Source organism: Cydia pomonella, chromosome 20 (genome assembly GCF_033807575.1).
Source record: "Cydia pomonella isolate Wapato2018A chromosome 20, ilCydPomo1, whole genome shotgun sequence".
NCBI classification, from domain to species: Eukaryota; Metazoa; Arthropoda; class Insecta; order Lepidoptera; family Tortricidae; genus Cydia; species Cydia pomonella.
In genome coordinates this window covers 12,520,972-12,547,774 of record NC_084722.1, presented here as the reverse complement: position 1 = coordinate 12,547,774, position 26,803 = coordinate 12,520,972, and the positions used below count along the sequence as shown (strand labels likewise).

The window sequence follows — 26,803 nt, the reverse complement described above, 5'->3', positions numbered from 1 at the left end:
GAAATGTTCGTTGACAATTGTAATAATTGTTCATCTTATGAATCGTGTTTTTCTTGGATTATTCATGTCAAATTGCTTCTTCGTTCGCGAGTATGTTAGTAGGTAATTTGATAAAAATAATTCTAGATACCCTACCAACATACATACTGTAACATTTTAGGCTGTAAATTAAATCAAAATAACATTTTACATTATCCGAGAGCTACTAACGAGTACCTCGTATATGCAAATTTTGTGCATTATCCTCATTATTCATTTAAGTTCAACTACAGTATAACTATATAACTATCTTCCATTCTCTTCCTATTTGTCCTGTATAGGTACATAGCTTAGTCGGTGTATAAATACGTATTTTAACAAAAAAATTAATAAAATATACACAATTACAATTGACATGAACATAAATTTACCATTTACATTTACTTATTTTTTTAACGTAAGTAGTGTAAATTGCCATAATAAAACATCCAATTTCATTGTTACAGAACGACAATGACGGTGAAGAAGACTACGCGCAGCGGCGGGTTCGCTGCGTGCGTCGCGCGACAGAAGCTCCACAACAACAACCAGTTTGACATCCTCACCATCAAGCCAACCAACCCCACCACCTACAACATCGTCGTCGGCTTCAACGAGAAAGACCAACTCCAACTCCTTACAAAAGATGATGAATTTATAAAAGAATTCTCAGAACTCAAAAACAAATACGAAAACATCTCCATCGACGACATAACGAATTGCGTCAACGTCGAAAACTACCCTAACTGCGAGAACACTCTAGTCTTTTACGTAACCAAAAACCTGACGAAAGAAGCGATAGCCCTCAAATTCGAAAACGAGCAGGATTTTAAAAGGATATACTTCACGTACAAATATTTCAAAATGCGTAATCGACTAACGAACAATGCCAACAATTACGCGAGTAGCGATAATTTGTTTTCGAAAAAGAAGACGTACGAGATATTTAAGAATAGGAAAAATAGTATCGACGATTATAGTTTCGAGAAAAGTCGAGCGGAGTTTGATTTAATGCAGACAACCGACAACGATCTGACGTACATGACGGTGCAGCAGAAGAATTACAATTCCCGATTCGATCAGCCGATGAGTCTTATAGACATCAGGAGTGAAGAGCCGGGTGAAATCGACAGTGTCATATATACTAACGTAGACATACCAGCCAAACCTGAGAGGAAAAGGCTGTTCCATAAAAAACCTAAGGCACCACCTCCTCCAGTACCTACAAATAATAAAGATAATCAATCAAAAGTACTTAAAGGAGAATTCGTTAGAGTGAACGTTGAAAGAGTTCCGGATGTGGTTCCTAAGGATAACAAACAGAGCAAAGTCCCTGATATCCTCATGTTTAGAGAAAGTAAACCTAAGAAGAATGGTGCCAGCAATTTGTGGTCGGCCAGTAATAAAGGTGAGTTATCATAACACAATTTAACTACTGCATTTTCAGCTCTTAATTTCTCGCGTTTGTCAGAGAATACCTACAGACCGAGAGCAGACTCATAATTTCAGAGATAAGCACATTAGTAATATAGGGCCTCAGTTGAGAGACAGGAGCTGAACCCTAGGCCTGTTTTTAAGCCGGTTCGAATATATTTGGCTATGCAGCGGTGCACGCAGCTGGTAGATTCCGCAGTTCGGGGCGTATCTGCATGTTTTCTGTTCGCTCAGGAAGTCCGTTGCATATTTACTGTGTATTATTTTATTTAAAAACAGATAACATTATCATAAAATTAAAATAGTTACAAAGTGTGAGTAAACAAGCAAACCTGCCGCAATCCTAGATCATTAACGGTCTCTCATTAGAATGTCGTGCGATAGAAAGTTTTCATGAATACAGTTGATTAGCAATCTAATCCGAGAGCTTCCTTGTTTTGCAAAGAAAACTAGGAAATAAAGAATCACGAATTGATCTAAAGCCCTATTGCAAAATGGTTTGCTAATGAAATATTACCATTTAATTTATCATGCTCAAAGGATAATTGTGTCTGCTATAAACGCCAGGGTAGATTCTTTCACTATAGGTCTAACACATCGCAGGAGGTTGATATAGAAGCAGTTATCGCAGTGATTTTATTGTAGGAGCTAGCTAAAGTTTTGGTATTATAACTAGTTTGTTATGTGTTATGTTACATTTTTATTTACTGTGTAGAAAGGTAGAGAGATGACCAAGGGAGAGTACTCTCTCCAAGTGAGTGTTATGCCTGGGGACCGAAATCCACTGAGAGTTGGTTAGAACTTGTAGCTGACATTTGAAACTGCGTAAGCGCGATGTAGGTTTCTACCAAATTGCGTTCTAGCTTCCTAACGCCATCTATTAGATCATTGTGGCACGACGTCGACAGTGACAGAGGAGACGCCACAACTTGACATGTATTATGTAAAGTTGTGGCGTCCCCTCTTTTAAATCGGCTTCATGCTGCTAAGCCTTCTTCCAATGCATACTTAACCATAATATAGCTTCTTGCTACCCACCTCAGCCAAACGGTAAAACTATAGTTTTGTTATTGTTTCACGACCGGTCTGGCCTAGTGGGTGATCTTGCCTATGAAGCCGATGGTCCTGGGTTCGAATCCCGGTAAGAGCATTTATTTGTGTGATGAGCACAGATATTTGTGCCTCAGCCATGGATGTTTTCTATGTATGTAAGTATTTATATATTATATTTATCGTTGTCTGAGTACCTACCCGCAATAAAAGCCTTATTAAGCTTATTGTGGGGCTTAGTCAATTTATGTAACAATGTCCAATTTTGATTTATTGTATCATGAGGAAGATATTAGCGTGATACAACTTACATTGATTCACTTTCATTATTACTCAAAGCTTAAGCTCCGTTGTCTGGGATACCGGTGCCGTCATATATCATTTAGCGGCCGTCTCAATACTAAATAATACGGCTAAATATAGATGACTAGTATTTTGTATGGAGACCGCCGCTATATGACGGCATCGCTATCCTAGGAAACCAGAGCTTATGGGCCTTATCCACAGGTAACCTACTATGTACACGTTACTTGTCTCTGGTTGTAAGCATAAAAAGAATCATCCAGCCTTTTAGTTGAATTGCATAACTTTGTCAACCCGACAGACAGTCATTTAGAATGGTTAATATGAGAATTATTGATGATTTGATTGTTAACAAAAGTGATTGTCAACAGAAGGAAAAAAACATTGTGAATAAGTAAGAAACGTTAAATTACTACTTTTATGAAGCAATTGAAATAAATATTACGGACGTGGGTGTATGTTTCTTATTATGTTCCTAATGATGCATTGTTAAAAGTAAACGACTAATTTTCTAACTTCATAACTTCGGAAAATGTTCGTGTTAGGAAACAACCGATAATCGATGGTTTACAAACTATTTCACAAATGGAGTCTTACACGAGTTACACGACGGTAAACATAATGTTAAGTAGGCTAGGTAATCAAGTCTGTTTGCCAGTTTTACCTACAAACAAAAGAAGCTAGGAAATGTAGACTTCCACAGTGAAGTTTTACCAGTGAACCTGTAAAAACTAAAGGTCTAAAGTGAAGCATAATTCTATCCTGATAAATGTAGATTTTTTTTTCTTAGCAAGAACTTTCGTCAGGCTACAAATCAGCCCGAACGAAAACAGAATGCCAAATGCGAAGTATAAATGCAACCGAGCCAAGGCCAAAGATGTCCATCGCTTTCGTAACCGGTCATTCACTCGTTCACTAAATCTTCCACAGACAATAGACGTAACGAGCATTTGCATTCCGTGAGCACAATCTGTGGTATCATGTAATGGGCTCACCTGTAATGGTGAATTACGTAGGGGATATATAACAGTTTAAAAAAATGGATTGTTTGCGTAAAAAGAGGAAAACCATGAATTTCAAAGTGGGTAATTTAATAAGCACATTCAGTTACGTCAGTTTACTTCATGTGAATCTGAATACTACTTTCGGTTTTCATAACTTATTGATGTAAGGTGTATTCGGGTATTTTCGGAAATTGGGTAATCCCGAAAATCATTTAAAAATCACTCATATTTTGATGTAATAAGAGTCCCTTTTTGGAATTATCCGCCACTTTAAAGGTGTGTTTTCCATTCGGATGTTTTTATTGTAAATCTACATTTCAGGCTGTGTTCCTCCTCTCCTTCCTGCTCCTTGTACATGCTGTTCTTCTTTATAGCGATTTTCCGTCCAATTGTCAACTCTATCCCAAAGTAGTAGGTATTAGTTTTTAGGAAAGCAACTGCCAACCGATCATACAACCGTTCCGAATATACGATTTAGTACTAAAAGAAAGGCAGAGCTAACCTTGTTTTATTGCTTGTCAGATTCTGCGCTACATACTTTGAAATTATTGTTAAATGTTGAATTTTTTAACCAATCCTTTATTATGGCAACGAAGACGGAACTATTAATTATGCATATAGGTTTCATGTTTCAAGACCGAGACAAACTAAATTCTCAATACTTACTAATTTGAGGGTCAACATTAATGTAAGTGTTTATGTTCCAACAACTCAAGGTTAAAACTAGAAGTAGTTGGATACGGTGGTGATTATGTCATTTACTTATATGAGAAGTGTTTAAATTTACTGATGATACAATTTGTGTTTACACTTATAAATTAAGTAGTCATGATTGTTTTTTCGAATGATCAACCGCACAAACAATTTGATTTTTTGACAATAGCCAGTCAGTCATGATTATATTTATGTTTTATTTAGATATCATCTTCATTTTTGTACAAGGCTTGTAGTTTTGCTTTAATAAAAATTGAAATTTCGTTGGCAATTAATTGCTTGGTAACTACACAATATATTTGGTGTGGGGTAGCACAATTGTTACTGGGGCGTTAGTGCGGTCAAAAAGTACACCTAGTACTGTAAAGACGGGATTCCACTAGTGTGCGCTGTGCGGCACGTGACTGTGCAGCACAAGCTTTATTGTACTGAATTTGCTTGTGCCGCATAGTGCCGCACACTGGTGGAATTGGAATCCCGCCTTTCCGGTAGATGTCTCAACGCCTATTTCAAAGGGCTCTAAATAAAATAAGAAAGAAGATTATGATATTCCAGTTACTTATTTCTAGACAGATGGCGTTATTCATAAACGCATTACTAAGCTTAATTAGCTATGAATTGTTTGTCTTTACCTGCCACTTTGACTTATGTATTTGTAAGAAAGGGATAAAACATAATTTAACTAATTAAGGCACGTACATTTTTATGAATAAGGGGGTTAGTTAAGTAGCAACTAACCCCCTTATCCGCCACTGGACCGCGGTGTTTTGGACAGTCGCAATGCTGCAAAATGTTTTGCTTAGTTTAAAATGATAATTTTCCTCCTATACTTTTTTACCCAAGCCATGCATTTGGCATTGGGCTTGATTTTGTCTGCAATTATTTTTAGATCAGAAACGATGATGAACTGATGTATCGTAAAATAAGTAGGTATGTCATAGTGCATGTTGGCATAACATTACATACGATATTATGCCATGATTACTACGTACTACTTACGTACGTTTTTCCTATTTCTCAGTCTTTCGTTAGAACTATAAGAAGTGGACGTAACTATTTTAAACGAAAATTAAAGTGTAGTTACGAAATAATTAACAGGATGTATAAATATTACAGTAAGTATTTATCATTGTTATTTATATGCGTAAAAAATATACTTATTTACCCGTATTTTTATATTGCCAATTCATATATTTTTTATAAAAATATAAATTTGATGTTTTCATGTACTGACTCACGACATGTTTCACTGGGTCATTTGATAGGGTTCCGTACCTCAAAAGGAATAAAAATGAAACCCTTATAGGATCATTCGTGCGTCTGTCTGTTGGTCCATCTGCCACAGCCAATTTGCTCCAAAACTACTGGACCAATTATCATCAAGTTAAAATTTTGGTACTCATATGTGTAAGTCTGTGACCCAAAGAAGGACATGTTTTTTTATACTACGTCGGTGGCAAACAAGCATACGGCCCGCCTGATGGTAGGCAGTAATATCTAATTAAAAGTCATACCAATCTAGCCGCCGCCATATCTAAGTGTGACTTTCCAAGGAAATAGCAATATATTTGGCATTTATAATTAACGTAATATATCTGTCAACGAGTAGCAGTAACGCTGCTGCGGTCACAATCCAAATGTAACATTAAGGAAATTTCACGTGAAACCCGCGCATATAATAAACACGTTAAACTTTACGACGACAAGGGGTATATCACCGAGTGATGAATTGGCAAACGTTGACAGATATTTACACATCTTCTTGTTTATGTTGTGAGTTGGGACAGACGCACAGACATGGTGTTGCATAACTTACTTTATCCTGTGAGAGTTTAGACCTAGAAAATGATAATTTTCTTGGAATGAATTTTTCTTACCATAAATGTTTAAAATGGCCTTACTAGCTCTGCTAACTCGAATGAGTTTTATTGCTCTCATTGTCATTAGGAACATCTTAAGAACTACTGAATCAGATTTGAGTATATTTTTGCACAATACAAGCAATTTTTTCGTAGATTTAATGACTTGACACAATTTCTCTCGTTCTATCTAATTTTAAGGGTGAAGAATAAAATTGTTAGAAAAGTAGACTAAAACTAAATGAAAGGACAGGTGAAATGGCAGTAGCTTTCGTCAAAACCTGCGACAAATTTTGGGATAAGGTTGTGAAAATACCTTACTCTAATGCAATCAGGAAAGGGCTAAGGCGAAGTAAACAAACATGTATAAAACTTTAGGCACTCGCAAAGTTGACACGGCAGAAAGCGGAGAGAGCGCGGATATGTTTCTCCAAACATCCGCGATTCGTACAATACAAACAATCGCTCGTTTACCGTGTGTACGATGTATATTGTTTTAGGTAGCGCGGGCCCAAGTACTTTGAGACCAGCGTAACGTGAACTCGACAGTAACGTATTTTAAGATTTGGCCCGGAGCTGGCGTATAATGAATGTCTCTATCCGCGTGATAAAATGGATATCGCTATTTAATACGGCATGGTTGAAAAAGACGAAGAAGAAGATCATGAATGAATTCAATGAAGAAGTCATTTATTAAAAATGACAGCATTATCAAGCTGTCACCGATACAAAACCAACCATCATATACGTGCTGAATTTATGAATGTTAGCCATCCCACAGCCGCCCAAAGCTGGTCACGAAGTGCTGCTTACTCCGCCCCTCGTAGGCCCCGAACCGCATCTCAGCGACCCAGAGCAGCTGATCTTGAGGGCCATAACGTGAACTTTATTATGCGTATCTAACAGCTAAATTCTTTTATACACTAATATCGGTACTGTTTGCCGTATTGCAACTATACAAGGCTTACGAGGCACTTGCCTCCAGCGAAACATTTCAAGTAAAACCTATAAATAATTTTCTGATGAAATCGGAGAAATCCTGAAGAAAGACCAGGTCAAAAGCACCCTATTAAACCGGCAAGCGTGTATGAGGAATGTTATGAAAGTGAAGGAAGCGAACGAGGTATATCAGGATCGTAGCAAGTCTGTGGTCTCTGCCTACGATTCCGAGAAATAGGCGTGATTATATGTATGTATGAATTAGTCCAAAAAAGTCACATAAATTAAGATTCCATAGACTAAGTTTACTAAGAAAAGTCAGAGATCAGCTTATAATGATCGGTGTAGGCGAGTACAACAGCAATAACAGTTTACGCCCTGTGGCAGCGCCTTGTGCAATTAGAACTGGTACTTAATGAGCAAATATACTAACGCATTAGGAAAGTCAACAGCGAATATTCTAAATCGTATTATTAGGGTTCCGTACCCAAAGGGTAAAACGGGAGCCTATTACTAAGACTCCGCTGTCCCTCTGTCTGTCACCAGGCTGTCTCATGAACCGAGATAGACAGTTGATCACAAATTATGTATTTCTGTTGCCGCTCTAACAAGAAATACTAAAAAACAGAATATAATCAATATTTAAGGGGGCACCAATACAACAAGAGTGTGTTTTTGCCGTTTTTATAGATAATGGAATGGAACCCTTCGTGCGCGAGTCCGTCTCGCATTGGCCGTTTTTTTTTTATAACTTTCAGGAGTGTACAGAGTAGGTATATATACTGTACTTTAACGTTCATATGTAACAAAAATCTTATGTATGTTTTTGTAAGTTTGTCTTCGGTTACCGGGTTAGGTTAGGATAGTTTATTCATGCAATAAAACAATAAAAAAAGATTATATCGCTATAACGAATTAAGAAAACATCCCGAAGTATCGGGATGTATCTAATTATAAATTCATTATACGTGATATTTAAGCAATTTAAATTGCTTTTTTCATGAATCTATATAGTTTTGATTCAAAAATTTGATTAGTAATGCTCGTATTCTTAATAATATGTAATGTAAAATTATTTGAAATGTATTATTTCTTAGTTTTAAGTTAACATTAGTTTATATGTTGTTGTGTCCTTACAGGACGTCACTAAAACTAACCACATAATATGTACCATAAAGGTGGTACTGGTTTGTGATATGCAATAAACAATTCATTCATTCATTCAAAATAAATAAATAAATAAATAAATATAAATAAATAAATAAATATTATAGGACATTATTACACAAATTGACTAAGTCCCACAGTAAGCTCAATAAAAGGCTTGTGTTGAGGGTACTTAGACAACGATATATATAATATATAAATATTTATAAATACTTAAATACATAGAAAACACCCATGACTCAGGACCAAATATCCATGCTCATCACACGAATAAATGCCCTTACCAGGATTTGAACCCGGAACCATCGGCTTCTTAAGCAGGGTCACTACCCACGAGGCCAGACCGGTCGTCAAGAGATTGTATAGAAATCAAAAGGCGCTGTTCACTCAATTTTTTTATATAAAAACTACCTTAATTATTTTCTACAGGCATACGTGGCCAGAGCTTGTTTATTCTGTGTGTTTCAAAATCTTGGACTGTCCATATTTCTACAACTTTAGTTTGTTAGCATAATGGGCACTCTATTAGGTACGTCTAATATTTACCATATATTCAGTTGCAGAAATCTTCCTTGTGAAAGATTTGCTCGGCAACCTATTGCATTTGGTATACGAGAGATAATCTTTTGCATAATAGTTTTATGTTAGTTGCGTAAAGTCCGTTTCAGGGCTATAACCGCGAAAATCGAAGTTCGCAAATTGCAGGCATTTTTCTCTGTTACTCTAATTACTCCTTAATTGGAGTAAAAGAGAAAGAGCCCCGCAATTTGCGAATTTCGGTTTTCGCGGTCGGCCCTCAGCTAGCTTCATTCTAGCTTGTGCCATTATAATTATAAACATGATATTCATAGAAAATAGTTATTAATGAAGACATTAATGAAACGGTCTCCTAGCCGTCAGTAGTGACCTACGAAGCAGCAGGTCCCTGGTTTAAATCCTGATAACGGCATTTATTTGTGCGTTCATCGCTGATATCTGTTCCTGGGTTATGGATGTTTAGTAAACGTTATTATAACACGAAAATCGTTAAATAAACAAATGGCACATGGTTATCATAGGTTCGATCGAAATATTGCTTTAATAAATCTTTATTTGATCTCATATCAGGCCATGCTCAATGCAGGGTTCCTTGGTTACCACTTACCTGTCCGTCTGTCTGTCGGTAAATAACAAGCAAAAGGGTGTACCTAAACTTCGCAGCGCTTTATACCTATAAAGCGCCTACCTACCTAGGTAAGTCTTTTTGCAAAAGCGAGGCGTAGACTAGCAAGAACTTGCATGCAATTTACGTTACATTGCTGACTACTAAGGTAAACTGCATTGAAAAGTTTAATCAGATACGGCAATGAAATGAAAATTGCATTCAAGGTCTTGCTAGTCTAAACCTCGCTTTAAAAGGGAAGGAAGCTGTTGAACCCGAAGTTCAAAAGTTAGAGATGGGGGGGGGGGGGGCTTTTTACTTTTTTTTTTTGTGTCGGAGCAAATATTTCCGAAAATTAGTTATTGTCAGTATTATGGAGTGTTGCAAAAGTGTCCAGCTGTCAGCTATAAATAATAGTTCCAAATCTCTCCAGAGTAGCGCTAGAGTAGCTAAGAACCTAGGCGTTATTGACGGAGTGAAGTGCGCTGTCTATGATTTGATTTTTTCGTTCAAGTACTCTAGGTATTGTAGCGCCACCTATTTAAGGTTTTTTGATGACACTTTTTGGTACATGGAGATTTATTTCCTTAACTCCACCTTCCGTAGTGTCGATGTCACCCTGCCGCACATATAGATACTGGCTACTGGTAAAATCTGATGTAGTTAAATAATATAATCATAGATAACAATCTAATGTGACAGATTATTGTGAAATCTAAAACCGCAGTTACACATTCTCGCAAATGGCAAGGCGAACAAGCTCAGCGTTATTTTTCTGCGTTTACACGTTCGCGCTCGCTATTCTTCTCCTCAATCGTTTCGCCACTGCCATGAATGTGGGGTAAAGGTTACATTCGAAATGCGACTGCAGCATAATTAATTACTATTGAAATGTTATTACTGCTTGAAACAAAACTGCTGCAGCGTTAAGAGGGAGTTTAAAGCCAGGAAATTAGAAAGAAACAAAAAATTTGGCGCGCCGCGCGAAATTGTGACGGAAGATTTAGCGATAGCGCGGGTTTTGGCGCATTTCCTTAATATCTCTAAAAGTATATTTCAGTTTTAAATTTTGCTAGTTAAATTCCCCAGCTGTATCATTAGCTATTTTATAATAAAATTATACTGCTCTGGTGTGCAGAGTATCGATCAACAATTTGGAAAATAAATAAAAATTACACATGTTTTCGTGATTTTTTTTCTATCGAGTCAACTTTAACCTTTTAACGACTTTCTTAGAGTATGCCCTTTCAAATATAGTCTAGTTTACAATTGTTTTTTTCATGACATTTGCTCTTGATGAAAATATAAAATAAAAAAATTGTTTATACTACGTCGGTGGCAAACAAGCATACGGCGCGCCTGGTGGTAAGCAGTCTCCGTAGCCTATGTACGCCTGTGACTCTAGAGGAGTTACATGCGCGTTGCCGACCCTAAACCCACCCCATTCAGACCATTTCAGATTAATTGCGTTGCTGTCGTTGCCGGATTACTGCCGCGTGAACGACATCAGCTCTGCGACAGTCATACTGCTGCAGTCGCCATTCGAATGTCACATTAAAGGTCATAATATAGGGTAAGAACAACATAGTTTATTTTGCTCGGGGCAAAACAAACAGTATGGAAATTTCCTAATAGTCCTATCTTGTCCCAGTCTTACCCCATCTTACCTTACACTGTATCTGAAACACTATGCAGATGTTTACAGAAACAATTTTTCAGCTCACATAGTGTGGACGGTCTGAGATACAATGAACTTGGCGATAAACAATAGTGCTTACCGCAACTACTGTTTCCGTGTTTCAGAAACACGTGGATTTCTGTTTCTGCAACCGTGTTTCTAAGCAAAATGTTTAAAGTGAATACACGCCTTAAAGCCAGATTTATTGTGAAACTTGTCCCGTCAACAGTACGAAAATATCTTATTTATGTCGTATTTACACAAGATGCATTCAGCTACCGTTTCGCATCATTGCATTCAATCCGCATCGTGACTGTTGCAACGAAATTTGATTGAATGAATTCGTTACACCAATTACGTGGGAAATGCGAATTGATAAGAATGCATTTTGTCGTTGAGAAATTCTCTCCAAATCTTCATTTTACGACAGACGTTTGCATAGCTTAGTAGCAACTTTTAGACGTTTTCACAGTCGAATTGACCAATGAGACAATGTGACATGAACATGACAGCAGCACTCACCAACTGGGGTCAAACACAATATTATGTTCACGTCTTTGCTGTAGACATATTCAAAAGTTAAGGAGTATAATTTTCTTATTTAAACATGAACTCGTATAAGTATGATAAAATCATTATCTACATCCCCACAAGTTGTTAACTAGTATAGTAGTAGTGTTAGTAGTAGGAGAGAAAATTTTACAGTTTTGATCACGTTTTGATGAACACACAGCTTTTGGGTGTGTCTACAGAAAAAACGTGAACATAGTTTTGTTTGACCGAACTATTACTTATACAATATGGAAGGTAGAGGCAAGGAACAAAATCTCCATATACCAAAAACTGTCCGACAAAAAACCATAAATAGGTGGCGCTACAATACCTAGAATACTTGAGAAATAAATCTAATCATAGACAGCACACTTCACTCCGTCAATAACGCCTAGGTTTTTAGCTACTCTAGCGCTACTCTGGAGAGATTTGGAACTATTATTTATAGCTGACAGCTGGACACTTTTGCAATAATTCTGCCTAAGGAGTTTCTGTTCCTTGCCTCTACCTTCCATATTATACAAAATGAGGATTGCTGTCAAAGTCGCATCGCCATGATGGTCCATACAAAAAGAGAAAACGTTTTTCCAATTCTCCGTGTTCTTTTAGTGTGTTATTAACACAATGAAAAACTAGGTTTATAGGTTATCCTTTTTTTTCAACATTTGCAATATTTTTTTTTAAGCGAACCCTTTAAACCTAGAATATATTATGCTGAAGCGATCGATCAAAATCAAAGGGATTTGTTAAGATTTAGTTAGTGGAAAACGTTTTTTCCCGAATTGTAATTTCATAGAAAAAGTACGGTTATTTCGCTAGGATCGCAAAGCTATTCTTCCATATTAATCTGTACCCCTAGTGTAAATAAATTCGATTTCTAAACGTGACGTACGCGTTTGCGTTTAGTCTCATTTTGTATTGGATTTAGAAAGAGCGCGCCAAGCGGGACGTTTTGGAAACTCAAAATCCTATACAAAATGAGACTTAACGCAAACGCGTTCGTCACGTTATGATGTCGATCAAAGTTACACTAGGGGTACTGTTGGTCCAGATGTATTTGTTTAGGTTACCATGGTGGCGATCGCATCAATTGACACGATAGGTAGGATATATGTGATAAGCGACAAATGCAACTGTCAATTGTCGGCCTCTTAGTCTGCTCCGTAACGGCCTGCCTACGAAGCAGAAGGTGCCGGGTTCAAATACCGGTAAAGGCATTTATTTGGGTGTTCATCACAGATTATGTATGATGATGATGATTAGGCATCGGAGTTTTTATCGCATGTTAAGACTAATAGCGAGCTATGGAGTCGACATTAGCAATACAATTCAACTCATATTCATACTACTCATTCATCTATTTAATTACTGATTTTAATTTCATAATCAAGGACAAGAACGTTAACGAGTTATTTGTAAACGATCCTTTAATTTTATCTTTGAATAATTATATAAATATGACACTTAAGAAATTTAATAAAAAAAACTAATTTGTATATTAAAAGAGGTAAAAATAATATGAATATAAATTAATAAATATAAAAAAAAATACATTATTCTTATTTGTTATATTTTGTGTCCTGAAAGACAAAATTAAAGGATCGTTTACAAACTCGTTAACTTTCTTGTCCTTGACTATAAAATTAAAATCAGTAATTCAATAGATGAATGAGTATGAGTATGAATATATGAGTTGAATTTTATTGCTAATATCGACTCCATAGCTCGCTATTAGTCTTACCATGCGATAAAAACTCCAATGCCTAATGATGATGTTTTATATGTATCTATAACTAACTAATATTAACTAATATTTATTTATTTATTTATAACTACCTATTAATTAAATACGTCGTAGTTTAGTACGCACAACACGAGCCTTATCGAGCTTACTGGGGGGCTAAAACTGTGTCCATTATATTTAAAAAACTTTCGATTGAACAATTGCTTAAATATTAAATTTTTCAACTCCTCCATTCTTACAACTACTATTAATCTTCCGAGTAAAACAAAAATAATGGTTGTTAAAATGAATAAACAAAAGCATAACGTTAATTAGAGAATGTGTTGAAACCATGCTTCTAAATGCAATTATTGCCTTAATACAATAAAATAGTTTATGTAATCAAGTTCGTCTCAATATGTTCATCAGCAGACCTACTTACAATTACGGCTAAACTAATTACGCCTCTATAATTAGTCAAACCTGACTTGCCCTAATTAAAATTTGATTTGAGCTTCAATAGTAACGGATGAGAATACTTGTCAAGACTGTTTACAATTCTCTAATAGATTTACAAAAATATAGCAGGTATCTAAATATTGACATTTAGAATATCTAAAATCTTTATTTACAATAACAATATACGTAAAATGGATATATACAGAAGATTACTATAACTAGCTTATATCTAAATTAGGCCCTTGAGGCATTGTACCAAGGATGCTGGCGGCATTTCCTCGTTGTATCGCAATACTGATACATTGTGCGAGGAAGCCGCCAGCTCTTCAGTCACCAGTCACTATTATAAATATTAATATTTATTTATTTATTTATGCACACATAAAGAAAAATGTACAAATGGCGAACTTAATGCCAAAAGGCATTCTCTATATTCATTTATATATAGTGTTTCAATGTAGTTGTTTCTTTCTACTTTTGTTTTGTAAAAATCTGTGTTTTTCTTGTTTGATTTTGTATTATCTGTGTTGTTTTTGACGACCGGTCTGGCGTAGTGGGTAATGACCCTGCCTATGAAGCCGATGGTCCCGGGTTCAAATCCTGGTAAAGGCATTTATTCGTGTGATGAGCACGGATATTTGTTCCTGAGTCATGAGTGTTTTCTATGTATTTAAGTATTTATAAATATTTATATATTACGTATATATATCGTTGTCAAAGTACCCTCAACGCAAGCCTTAATGAGCTTACTGTGGGACTTAGTCAATTTGTGTAATGATGTTAATATTTATTTATATATTTGTCATTTTATTATTTGTATTTTCTGTGTGTACTCGTATTGTGGCAAACAATTTTTTATCTATCTTTATATCTATCCATTAAAAAAAAAAAACAAAGTTTTGAAAATAATTTTCAAGAAAAAAATCAAATGTCATAAAAATTATATTTTCTCCATTTGCACATTTTGTACTAGGTACCTACCCATACTGAGTGACCACCATACAGTATAGTGCTAGTCACGCAGTTAGCCAAAGCCTAAGATTAAGTTTAACGAGTGTATGTTAGGCTGGCCGCAGACCACAAAAAGCTCCTATTCCAACCGCTACCACCACAGATAAGTCAACGACTCATGGAAACCAGTAATTTGCACTGGACTTCCGGGGAAATAGTAGGGGAGCCCTGCTTGGACCCCGCGCTCCAAAACTTGCAGCACACACTCACATATCCTCAGGTTAATGCACAGAGATCATGCTCATCAGACTGTACACTGGTGGCAACGAGTTATTAATATTCGAGCTTGGCGTGGTCAATGGCGTGGCTTTCGTTGATCTATCTGCAGCCTACGATACCGTGAACATCACGATCTTACTGTCAAAAGTTGCCAACGTTACTCGAGATGGAGGCTTCGTTCGTGTACTTGGTGAGCTGCTATGGAACCGCTGTTTTCAAGTCCACCTCTGTTCGGAGCTGGATCTGGACGCGACAGCCAGGGCTGTCAACACCGCTGCCTTTTGGACTTGGGTATGAGGAACCTCGACACGAAAAGAAAAATATATATAGGCAAGCCGGCTTATGATCCCGTGGGTTCAGCTTCTTCTCTCACAATCAGTGAGCGTAAGAGTAAACGAAATGGCTGTTTTAACAAAATAATGTAGGTACCTAATCAATGAGTTCGATGAAATATAAAATTGCGGACTTTTAGAAGCAATTTACATATTTCTAGCTCTTGTGCAAAAAATGTTACAATTTTTAAGGTGTTCTATGTGATTTTTTCTATCGTGCGACAATCAAGAAATCATGTTTTAAATAGAGTAAGTTACTAAGAAAGGCCTCAAGATTGCTAATTATTTTTTTGTCAACGGCGTTGTGCTCTAAAAAGCTCTAGGATTTTTCAAAAACTCTTGTAGCTGATTCTACTGCACCTAACTCTTCTCTATAAGCATTTGGAAATTGGAGAAGCCTATCCACTCACATGATTCCAGCAACTAAGGTTTCAACATTTCGCACCTCTAAAATGATCGTCGCAACTCGAGTTGCGAACGGAGTGTATGCGGTTTTTTATTTCTTATCTGTGAAGGGCTGCACAGATATGGTGTAAACAATTATTAAAACACAGAATACCAACGTGACAATATTTAAAAAATGTTTCAACCACATAGACATAACCACAGTATTTTTTATCTATGTTACTTTGCAAGTTGTTCGGAAAAGTGCGTGTGTTAAAAGTTGCTGCGAGTTTTAAAATGCCGTAAGTATTCAAATTTACATATTTCTGTTAGTATTATATATTAAATTACTCCGCGTTTATTGGTCTATTAAATTAAAACTATATTTTAGACCTAGTTAATATTGATAACCATAAAATCTCACTTCAAACCAATAACTCTGTAGATTTTTGGCGTGTTTCCTATTTTAATGCCCTAGATTTCTATGATTACCAAATATATCTTGAGCAACCTATAGTCATTAAATAGTTCGATTATTAAATTACATTAATAAACAATAAAATGCATTAAATCACTGTGTATTATCCAGGATTAGCGAACAAACCATGTGACGGAAAATTGTAAGTACAAACACAGCAACTCTGGTTGCTTAAAGCATTTCTGTACATCGTAAGGCATGTGGTACACTAGACGTTGCATACGCGTTTTGGGGTGTTTGTTACTACTTACTTATAATTTCTATTTACTAATATTTCTTTGCTATATTGCCCGGATCCTGGGGTAGCTTGCCGTTTTTCGTCTGGCAGTGAATGTGTTAAAAGTTCCTATTTCTGTTGAACATCTGCACCGCGCGACTGTTGTGTCTCCGACCTAAATAGGTAGCCATCTTTGTTTTTGACATGGCGCAGGTCAGTTTGTTTGTTTATTTACGTTTGTAATCAGTATAATTTCATGTGTTAATAGTTACTATTTGTTTATTGTGCTTAATTTGTTGTAAAGTGTATGTTATGGTGTATATATTATACGTGTTAGTGTAGTTATAAGTTAGTTCGGTTGTTGGTGATCGGCCGTTTTAAAAACACCAAAGTGTAGTAGGTATGTAAATACTCTTTTGTTATTTTAAGTTATAAAGCCACTATCATTGTGATAATTACATAAATTATGTATTTTATTTCAAGGTAATTAGTGTCTTAAACGGTTTTTTACTATATTTTTGTACTTCAGTGTCTAAATTAGCCAAAAAAAAATCACGAACATAGCACATAGTTACACGCCAGGTGGAGCAATTCGAAAGTTCCTTATCAGAATTTGAATCAGTTTTACTCTGCAATTTTATAGGTGAGCTATCAAGGTTTTTAGTATCAATTAAAAGCTTATTAAGCCTTCTTTAAATTGAATACAAAAAAAGATATGTTATCGATTTAGATTTTTTATTAAAAATAGTTTTCTACTATAACTCGGAAATTATTCCTTTGGGTAAACTTCGTGAATTTTTAATAATTATTTTTATTATAACAGCAAATAGCTAAAGTAAGAAAATAAATTTCTTTGTTTCTTTACCATTATAAAACCGAAAGAATTATTCCAAATGCTTAAGCAGAAGCAAAGTTATCGATTTTTGAAGATATCACGACACTGTGCCGTCGTATCTGCGAAATGGCAGAGCAATTCAGGGCACCTTTCGTTAAAATCGGAATCATGTGAGTGGATATGGGACTTGAGTGCTGTCTCTCGAGATCACGCTATACTGGTCAGTTTGAAAATTCGACCGGCCTGCGCGCACGCAACTTTGGCTCATAAACGTCCATATCGACCAGCCAACAATGCAGTGTTGGACCGTTACTGGCGTGCTCGGAGTTAGTTCCTGAAACTTGGGAGTAATCATAGTACTTATTCAATTTGTGCAAGTGGCTAAAAGTACTTGACACGAATAGTTTTGCGTCTTTAACATCGAGGAATATATGTTTAATACTTGATTAAAAATATTGTATATAGCTCGTTAACAAAATTTATAACAGGAATTCCCAAAGAAAGGGTACGTTTTAAGAACGAATCAAAGGGTCATGGAAAGCTTCAAAGAAAATGTATAATTTTTCGACGCAAAATCAGGTTGAAAACCACAGAATGGAGGAAATTTTCGAAAACCGAAAACCATTTGCCGAAAATTATAAGTTATAATAGGAATAATGTACCTACCTACATCAAAATTGTTAGAGGTATTTGCTGGCACCTAATAATACTATACTTAAAATGCCTTTTCATCAAAGTTCTATTATCTTCTTATGGATAAATCATCATGTTTGCTTTAAATAGTTGTCAATAACAGAAAGTAGCTTGTAGTGCGTCACTTGCGTCACCAAAACCGCACCATATCGGTTTGCTCATTTCGCTGTACGTTTGCATTTCATTATTGTCAATACAATATTTAGGTTAAAAGGTGTCTTATTAGGACATACTACCTTTACCTGGTATTTTGTGAAATGAGGTTCGCTGCTATTATCGGCTCAGCTGAAGTGCATATAGATACTTTTAAAAGACTATGCATTTTAAAATAGGCATATTTACGAGCATTAATAAAGTTCACTGGGATAATTGCGCCTATGTGTTTTATGTTAGAGACATGAAGATGGAGACGCTTCCAACAAATACAGGGTTTAACAAAAATAGTGAGGATCCGTTTAATGTAGAAGAAAAAAAAATTATAACGCGAATTTTTTTTCTATGGGGCAGGTCATCAAAGTCGGCCAACCTTTCAACAAGGCCAAAAAAATTTCGCGTCATAAAAAAATCTTCTATTTCTATACCGAATATGTCGTGTATATACTTACATATTTTGATGTACTTTCGCCTATGCTAAAAGATACAACTGGCTAGGTTAGCAGGAGATAAATAACAAGAAAATCACCCAGTTCTGTTCTTTCATATAATACCTAGTTATGATACGGACATGACAAAACGAAAATAATAAACTTTAGTTTTTATCATTTTTATTCCGAAAACCTGAAAAGGGGAACGGAAGGTGCGTTAGCTTGTGTAAATTGATATGTACATTCTGCAATACTTGCATTGCAAGCTTAACACCTTTTCACACAAATTTCTATACCCCCCGGTAGGTACCTTTTTTCACTTCAACTGATTTGTCACGTGAATAGGTATGTGGCGGTGTAACTGGTGTTACATTACCTGCAGGTGTTGATTTGACTCGCCGTCAGGCACTAATAGGCACATATAAGGAAGCAAATGTTGCGCATGCGAAAACGATATTCTTTCAAACCAACCGTACGAGACTTGCGTCCTTCTGGGTGTAAGGTTACGAAAGCTCTGCGCGAGAGCCCTTCATGCTCGACCGGTAAGTGTTCAGTTACAGTGGCACATATGACAGTAGGTAAAGTAACTGCCTTGTTAAATGACAGTTTTCAACACTTGCTCGTAACTTTGGTCCCTATGTTAGGTTTGTAAGGTTTCTTAGTTATTTGTTTGGGAACAAAAAATACTAGGAAGTATTTCCATATTGTATATCCAAGCATCCGAGTTATAATGACTTAATTTATTTATTCGTCTAAATTTACTTATTGTTTCATTTAGATTTTTTTGTATTCGGCGGATAACGCAAAAGTGTATTGCAACAAAAACAAACACGCATTGCATTCTTAAATAACGCTTAGATACCTACTCAGCTGCACTTGCAATGTCTTGACGAATTGCAATGCTGCTCTATTGTATCTAAAAGATCGTTTGTTTATAGGAATTAATTAAATTACACGTCGTTTTAAAACCACGGCGAAATGTGCAGACGCACCAATACAAATTAAAGAACTAAATCCGACCAATTACATCAGTTTCGAACTCAGCATTCCAAGCACGGGCTTCCGCACGGATCGCATACAAACATTTAAATAAAGCCTTGATGCAAGTTGTGCACATTGCCAAATTGGCGAGACAAATATTGATATAATACTGGTGATCGTTTGACATTTGGTTTTGCAGCTTTGCCCAGTGTTGTGATACTTGCCGTGAGGAGTAGAGCCTTCTAAAGGATTTTGTATAAAGTTGGTAAAGTTTATATTTTCGTTGGTTATTTATTTATTATTGGAGTTTGTGAGCCTTTGAGTGCCATGCCGACCAGGCAGTGATCTATTGTGACAACCCTTTAAATTTCATTACTAATGCCCGTTGAATCCAGGAAATTCCAGATTCTTTGGGCGTTAATGTTCTGTACCTCATAGGGTTGCAATACGTGCCGCCCTAAGTACTTAGGTACTTCTTTTTGACATTAGTGGTCCACAGGAGCAGAGAGGAGTTTTCGTTGGATACATGTATACTGATTACATTAATCCGAGTCGTTGATTGGCTACATTCTGCGAAATACATACCTTTATTTTGGGGCATCCTTTAGCATTCATTTATAGAAGCGGGGAGAATAAATTATCGTGGACACGTGGGCTAATATCTATCTTCTTTTACGATTTTTATGCAGAATTGATGTTGGTTATGCAGATGGGCGAAGGTGACCACTTTCCATCGGGCGCTTCGTCTTATTGTTTCACATTAAAATATAATCACACTTTTTTATGCCATTTTTAAGTGATGAATATGGTTGGCGAGACTATACATATAAATCTTTCATTTAACCTTTATTTAAGTGCTTCCTTTGACCTTAAGTTTAGTTTGTCTACTATTTTCGGTTATCCTTATAACACTTCCTTGTATTTAGGTATCATCTTTCTAGCAATAAACAGGTTTGCAAAAACTTGCCGACGGCAATGCCGTGTCGATTTACTATCATAAAGCTATTCATTACACGCCAATGCAATGCCAATTAAATGTCACTAAACCTATAATTATGATGAATATGATATCTTCTTGGAGATAAACTATTAACTTCTATTTATGAGACATTCATTGTGATACCTTAGTTTAAATTTAATTTACAAAGAATGACAGTTTCTCCAGAGGTCTGTTTCACGTCTACTTACGTACTCATATACTATATTTATGTATAAGTTCTATTCTAATAGCTACCCAGAGGCTTATAAAAAGATTTCTCATTTCATTCTTATTTGTATCTTTATTTTAACAAATCAAAATTGCTTTTGTCTTGGCAATTACAAATGGCAATTATATGGGCGGACAGCCGCCCGATCCAGATATCGTATCATTCACGAAGACGCATGCCTTGACTTGTATTGCCGTGCTATTAAAGATTAGATTTGACAAATTTGCGCGTCATCGTGGATGACACGTCCTATAGAGCCTGATCTACACTGGTTTTATTTTATATTTTAGTATCTACTGTTTAATTACATTTTACTCTGAACATTTTTTTTCGATTCTGGTACGGTCACGTCTGAAAGTCTCGATACGGACAAAGTGCCAAAAATATGTATACACTACCCTAATAGGCCATAAGGTCGTGTATACATATTTTCGGCACTTCTATCGTGTCGATGTTTTCAGACGTGAGTGTGCTTAAGTAAGCTTCGTGGGACTGTATTCGAATCAAAAAACTGTTTCGGCAGAATTGATTTCAATCAGCTTACAGTATTGTTATTATTGACATTTTCGTACAAAGACCCTAGAAATTGGCACATCCGATTAATGCAATCTTGCTATATAATTTCTATGTTATTGCAGAAATGTAATATAAGTAACACAGTTTTAGCAATTTTGCAATTATACGAACGCAACAAAATTATAGGCATTGAAATGAAAGGCTTTAATTCAATGGATAACATAGAGAGATAGACCTGAGAGATTTGAAAAGAGTGAAGCATGATGATCATATAATCAGTTATTGTTATGAGTATATTACCGACGGCTAGGTAGGCACGTAAACATATGGCTACCTATATTTAATGTTCACTGGGGTTAGGTACTTCGAAAATTAAATTGGCATCGATCTCATTCATCTAGCGTCCACGCGTACAAAATTTAATCACCAATTTTAGGTTTATGGTTAATGGCTCGAAGTAAAAAAATTGCCCCAATCAGCGTCTAAAACTGGCATTTTGCATTCGCAGCTCCTGATGATCACATCACATCACATTACCGATCAGGGTTATAATTTATAATCTTACAATCGAATCAAGTGTGATCAACGAGCTGATTTCATTTTTGCGTCCACACCGCACAATTGAATTGACAATTTAATCAGAAGCGCTGGTGGCCTAGCAGTAAGAGCGTGCGATTGCAATCCAGAGGTCGCTGGTTCAAACCCCGGCTCGTACCAATGAGATTTTCGGGACGGTACGTACGAAATATCATTTGTTATACACCAGTCACTTTTCGGTGAAGGAAAACATCGTGAGATAACCGGACTAATCCCAAAAAGGCCTAATTTACCCTCTGGGTTGGAAGGTCAGATGGCAGTCGCTTTCGTAAAAACTAGTGCCTACGAAAATTCTAAGGATTAGTTGTCAAGCGGACCCCAGGCTCCCATGAGCCGTGGCAAAATGCCGGGATAACGCGAGCAAGATGATGATGATATAAGTTGGAAAAAATAGACCCGCCTGGACTGGCGTTTACACTTAGGTAAATACATTTTAAGAGGCACGACACATTTTGAAAGGTACCTATAGGTAACATAAAAAAAAACAAATACCTATTTTTCAGGTTCAAGTTAAAAAGTAACTTGTAGTAAATTATTACAAGGTTGACAACATGACAGCTTTTGAAATTTAATTTCAGGGATATTTGTGACATTTATTTAAATGCAAATATTATTGGCAAGTTTCGCTAAAATTCGATATTGAGTAAACTCGATAACTTATAAATAGTAATAAGATAACTTGGTCAAATAAACATGACTTGACTGATATTACACAATATTGACATTCTCACTTAAATTAAATTTTGGTAATGATAAGAATATTGGATGCCCCACCTGACCTTATTTATCTACTTACATATAATATCTGTAATCTAAACTCCCACCGTGTGCGTATAAAATGATTAAATGGAGCCCAGAAATACCTACTTATATACCGGGTGTTTCCTGTCACACGCAAATAATTAAACCATATATTGTACTCCTAAAACGATATAACTTTTGATTAATAACTTTTAAAAATTATGTAATCTTTAGTTTTAATCTTTTTCATACAAATTCATATTATTTTCAATGTACGCTGACATCAGTGTGTTTGATTTGATATTGCTTATCACGCGTTAAACGTAACAAAATTCGCAATACATTACGTCTTAGAATTAACTTCAATGTGTAATAAAAATTAAAACATACATTATTTTTAAAAGTTGCTAAACAAATGCTGGTGAGTTTGAGGAGTACAGCCTACAGTTTAATTCATTGCTCCTGATACAGGAAATACCCGGTATAAGTAAAAACCTATGCCCCATGCCACCTCTCAACCAATATTGACAAAAATACAAGCGGCATTGCCGACGTTGTACCTCAAGCTGGATTGACTGGACCAAAAATAAGATATATTTACTTGGTCGTAACTACTTCATTGCATTATAATTGGTTCATTAAAAATATATTGACCTCTGAGACTGAAATGTAAACTTGACCTCAAGTCACGCGATACAAAGTGGAACAATACATTGTTATGGTAATTCTTCTTGTTTAATCTGCCATATTGTTTTCGGTGAGATAACATTGTGTGTTCGTTAGGTACACGCAATAATTTTTAATTTTTCTACCTCTGATCGAAAACTTCGGCCAGGAAAAAAATCTTCTACCGTACATCAGTCCGAAGACTCGGAAACCATCTTAGATAGAAAACGACATGGCAGCGACAAAGTGAAATGTTATAAGAATTTGACGTTTATTCCACACGGGGACTCTTCCACACTCTGTCACTTTCTATGTCGGTGCAAAGCTAGATTAGACGGACTCTTCCTAAATAAATAAATATTCCCAAATAACCCCCACACAATCTTACACATAACGACAGAGCCCCAAACATAGCAAAACTTGTACCTACTAAGGAGATACTACTATGGATGATGATAAATAAATACTTATATATAGAAATACATACTTAGATACATAGATACTATCCTATCCTATATATCCTATAACTCAGGAACAAATATTAGAAACGAACATACAGATAAATGCCCTTGCCTACCGGGATCGAACCGGGGACCTCCTGCTTCATGCAGGGTCACTACCGACTATCCTAGGAGGCCGTTAAAATGCATCACTGATTGTGACTTCTCTATGTTACAGTGGCGACTGGGTACGAATCAGACCGCGAAGAATGGAGGAGCAGCCGCTCGCAGTTCTCCACCACCGCGTTCGACAGCCTCGCCCGCCCCACGAAGATGGCCATGGCGCTCACCCTCCGGAAACCCCCCAGGATCGACCCCGTGCCCCAATACTACCGGCTGGCCAGCGATCCCAAGCCTAAACTCACCCCTCTACCCTTCAGGCCCAACAACTTTCTCCAACGACCACCCAGGCTCCCTAGACCAACCACCGAAATCAAAAGAAACATCAACCTAACCACAGATCATCGTAAATACGCGTCACTGCAAAACCTCGACTTACCCATGAAGTTAAACGAGAAGAACAAAACCGAGCCGAAGAAAACTAACTATTCCAACATATCACATCGGATCACGGGCTTAACCAACAAGCTAAGAGACCTAGGCAGTCCCAGCAATACTATTGGAAGGTTTAAAGCCCAGTCACATAATGATGTGGCTAATTTGAAGCCAGTACTGAAGACTAGAGACGGCCACGATGGCTCAAAAAGGTCCGTAGTGAGGACCTGTAGTGCTGAACCACCAAAGAAAGTTACATTCAGTGCTTTTGCCACAGTCCAAGTGGTTTAGTTTATAGTTGTATCATTCTTATTTTAGTTTTATTTTAAGACAAGGCTAGGCCGGGATTTTTGTGTAAATACAATTGTATAAAGTTTATCTCCGCAAATAGAACTTTTAAAAGGTTAGTTATTTAGTCAAAATTTTGTGTGTGTTTTAGATCTTAATTATTTATTATCCATGTAAAATATTTTTTCTTTCTATTGTACATTGCTCCTTAGTTACTTAGCTACTTTGCACCGCTTTATATCGTTATTTCTTTACTTTTATTATATGATATTGTTTTATTTTACATGCATAAAGTTAAAATATGATCAGATCGTGTATGAGAAGAGACATTATTGGCCATGTTGTGGTGGCTCTAAAATATTAGGATATTACAAGCGTATTTGCGTTTCAAAACCTAAAAATCCATAATTTAAAAAGATCACAGAGCAATAATACCTCATAGTGTCTTACAAACACGAAGTGCTTATACATTATACCTATAACTACTAGCAAAATAAAGTCTAAAAGTGGTCAAGAAGATTTATATAGTAAATGAATGAATTTGGATGTAGTGCCTGATAGTAGATGTAGTGGTTACCAGGTCATGTGGTGTCATAAACGTCCGAGCCCACTTTGTGGTATTTGTTTAAAGACGTCTCCACATCTCTGTTGTTTTCTACACTAAGAAAAGTATGCTACACGAATATTTGAGCAAAAACTGCCGTGTAAGCGGCGCCACATCGTGATGAACAGAAATGCCACCAATCTTTGTGAGAGAGATTGCAGTCGGACAATTTCGGACAAAATAATGAAAATGGATTGTTATTTATGTATTCAATAAGAATATTTATGATAAGTAGCCATAATATTAAGTATTTTTCAATGTGAATTGGTTTCTTATTTTGTGTGAATCCTAGTCGATGCTTGCTTTTAAATTTTTTTTGGTGCAAATACTTGGTTTGGAAGCTTGATTTGTATTTTAAATTTTATTACTTTGTATGTAATGTCTGTTTTCAATGGCATTATCCGTGAAGTGAATTAATATTTTTGAAATTCGAACGGCGAGTTATTGAGGTGTTTATCGCGCGTAGAAAAAGCTACTATATTCTAATGTTGACAAATAATAAAACATATTAAAGAAAGGGTAAATTTACCACGTGATAAACGTTGGCATTCTGGGTGGTCATTTATAAATTACCTCACGGGAACGTCAGGTTTTTTAAACAAAGTAGGCTGTGCTGTTCTCAACAAAGTTCTTCGTTTTGTATGGGGAATGTTCTTGCACGAGACATTCTCAAGAGCGGCACAATTATCCACTGGGCAGATCCTGCAACCAAATGGTCTCCAAAACAAAACACGTTCGGTCTTCGATAGTTATTTAAATAATATCTTTGCCCAGCGAATTAATGTAGGGCATAACGGTTAAATTTCGCTTTTTACTTACTGATTGTTGACATAGCCTATGGATGAATTCACTTATGCATGACTGTGATGGCACTGAATGTAATATAGGAGCTTTTATTATAAGTAAAAAGTCATAATAATTACTATTCATAATGAATTCTAGAATTATAAATAAAATATTAAATCTATTTTCGTAAGTGTGCATTATTCTTCATGTTTTCATTTTATTGTATTTGAATTGTTAATTAATTGTAGTACTATTTTCTTAGACTAGCTGTTTGAAGCAATAAAAGTGTTTTGTTAATTTCCTTCTGAGTTTTGTTTCTTATATAATTTTTATTTCCCAGGTACTAACCAAATATTTGGAGCGTAGCTATCACAATCGTTCCTTTTTTCATGCTCCTTTCCAATCCTTTATGTTTTCTATGTATTTAATAAAAGCTACTGCAACTGGTTTCAATATTATTAACCAATTAAAACTATGGTTTCTTGCCCCAGTCATGGGATATATGGCACCATAAATTTTCAAACTAATAAATATCAATGAAAAATCATACTTAAGCGGCTCTTTGGCTCTTGTTTATGGTAAAATGTTGCCAGCGATTAAAAACTGATGGTAAATACTTGTTTTACA

General features: G+C 36.0%; 1 protein-coding gene across 2 annotated transcripts in view; it reads left to right on the top strand.

The window, feature by feature from the left end:
• LOC133529023 (uncharacterized) overlaps nt 1-26,477 on the top strand; it is a 162,267-nt gene extending 135,790 nt beyond the window's left edge. For both annotated transcript variants that reach the window (XM_061866608.1, XM_061866607.1), the window contains 2 exons: nt 486-1,426; nt 24,182-26,477. In XM_061866608.1, coding sequence (XP_061722592.1) covers nt 493-1,426; nt 24,182-24,789 — 1,542 coding nt within the window. In that variant the 5' untranslated portion in view covers nt 486-492 and the 3' untranslated portion in view covers nt 24,790-26,477. The remainder of the gene's footprint in view (nt 1-485; nt 1,427-24,181) is intronic.
• Nucleotides 26,478-26,803: the final 326 nt, after the last annotated feature.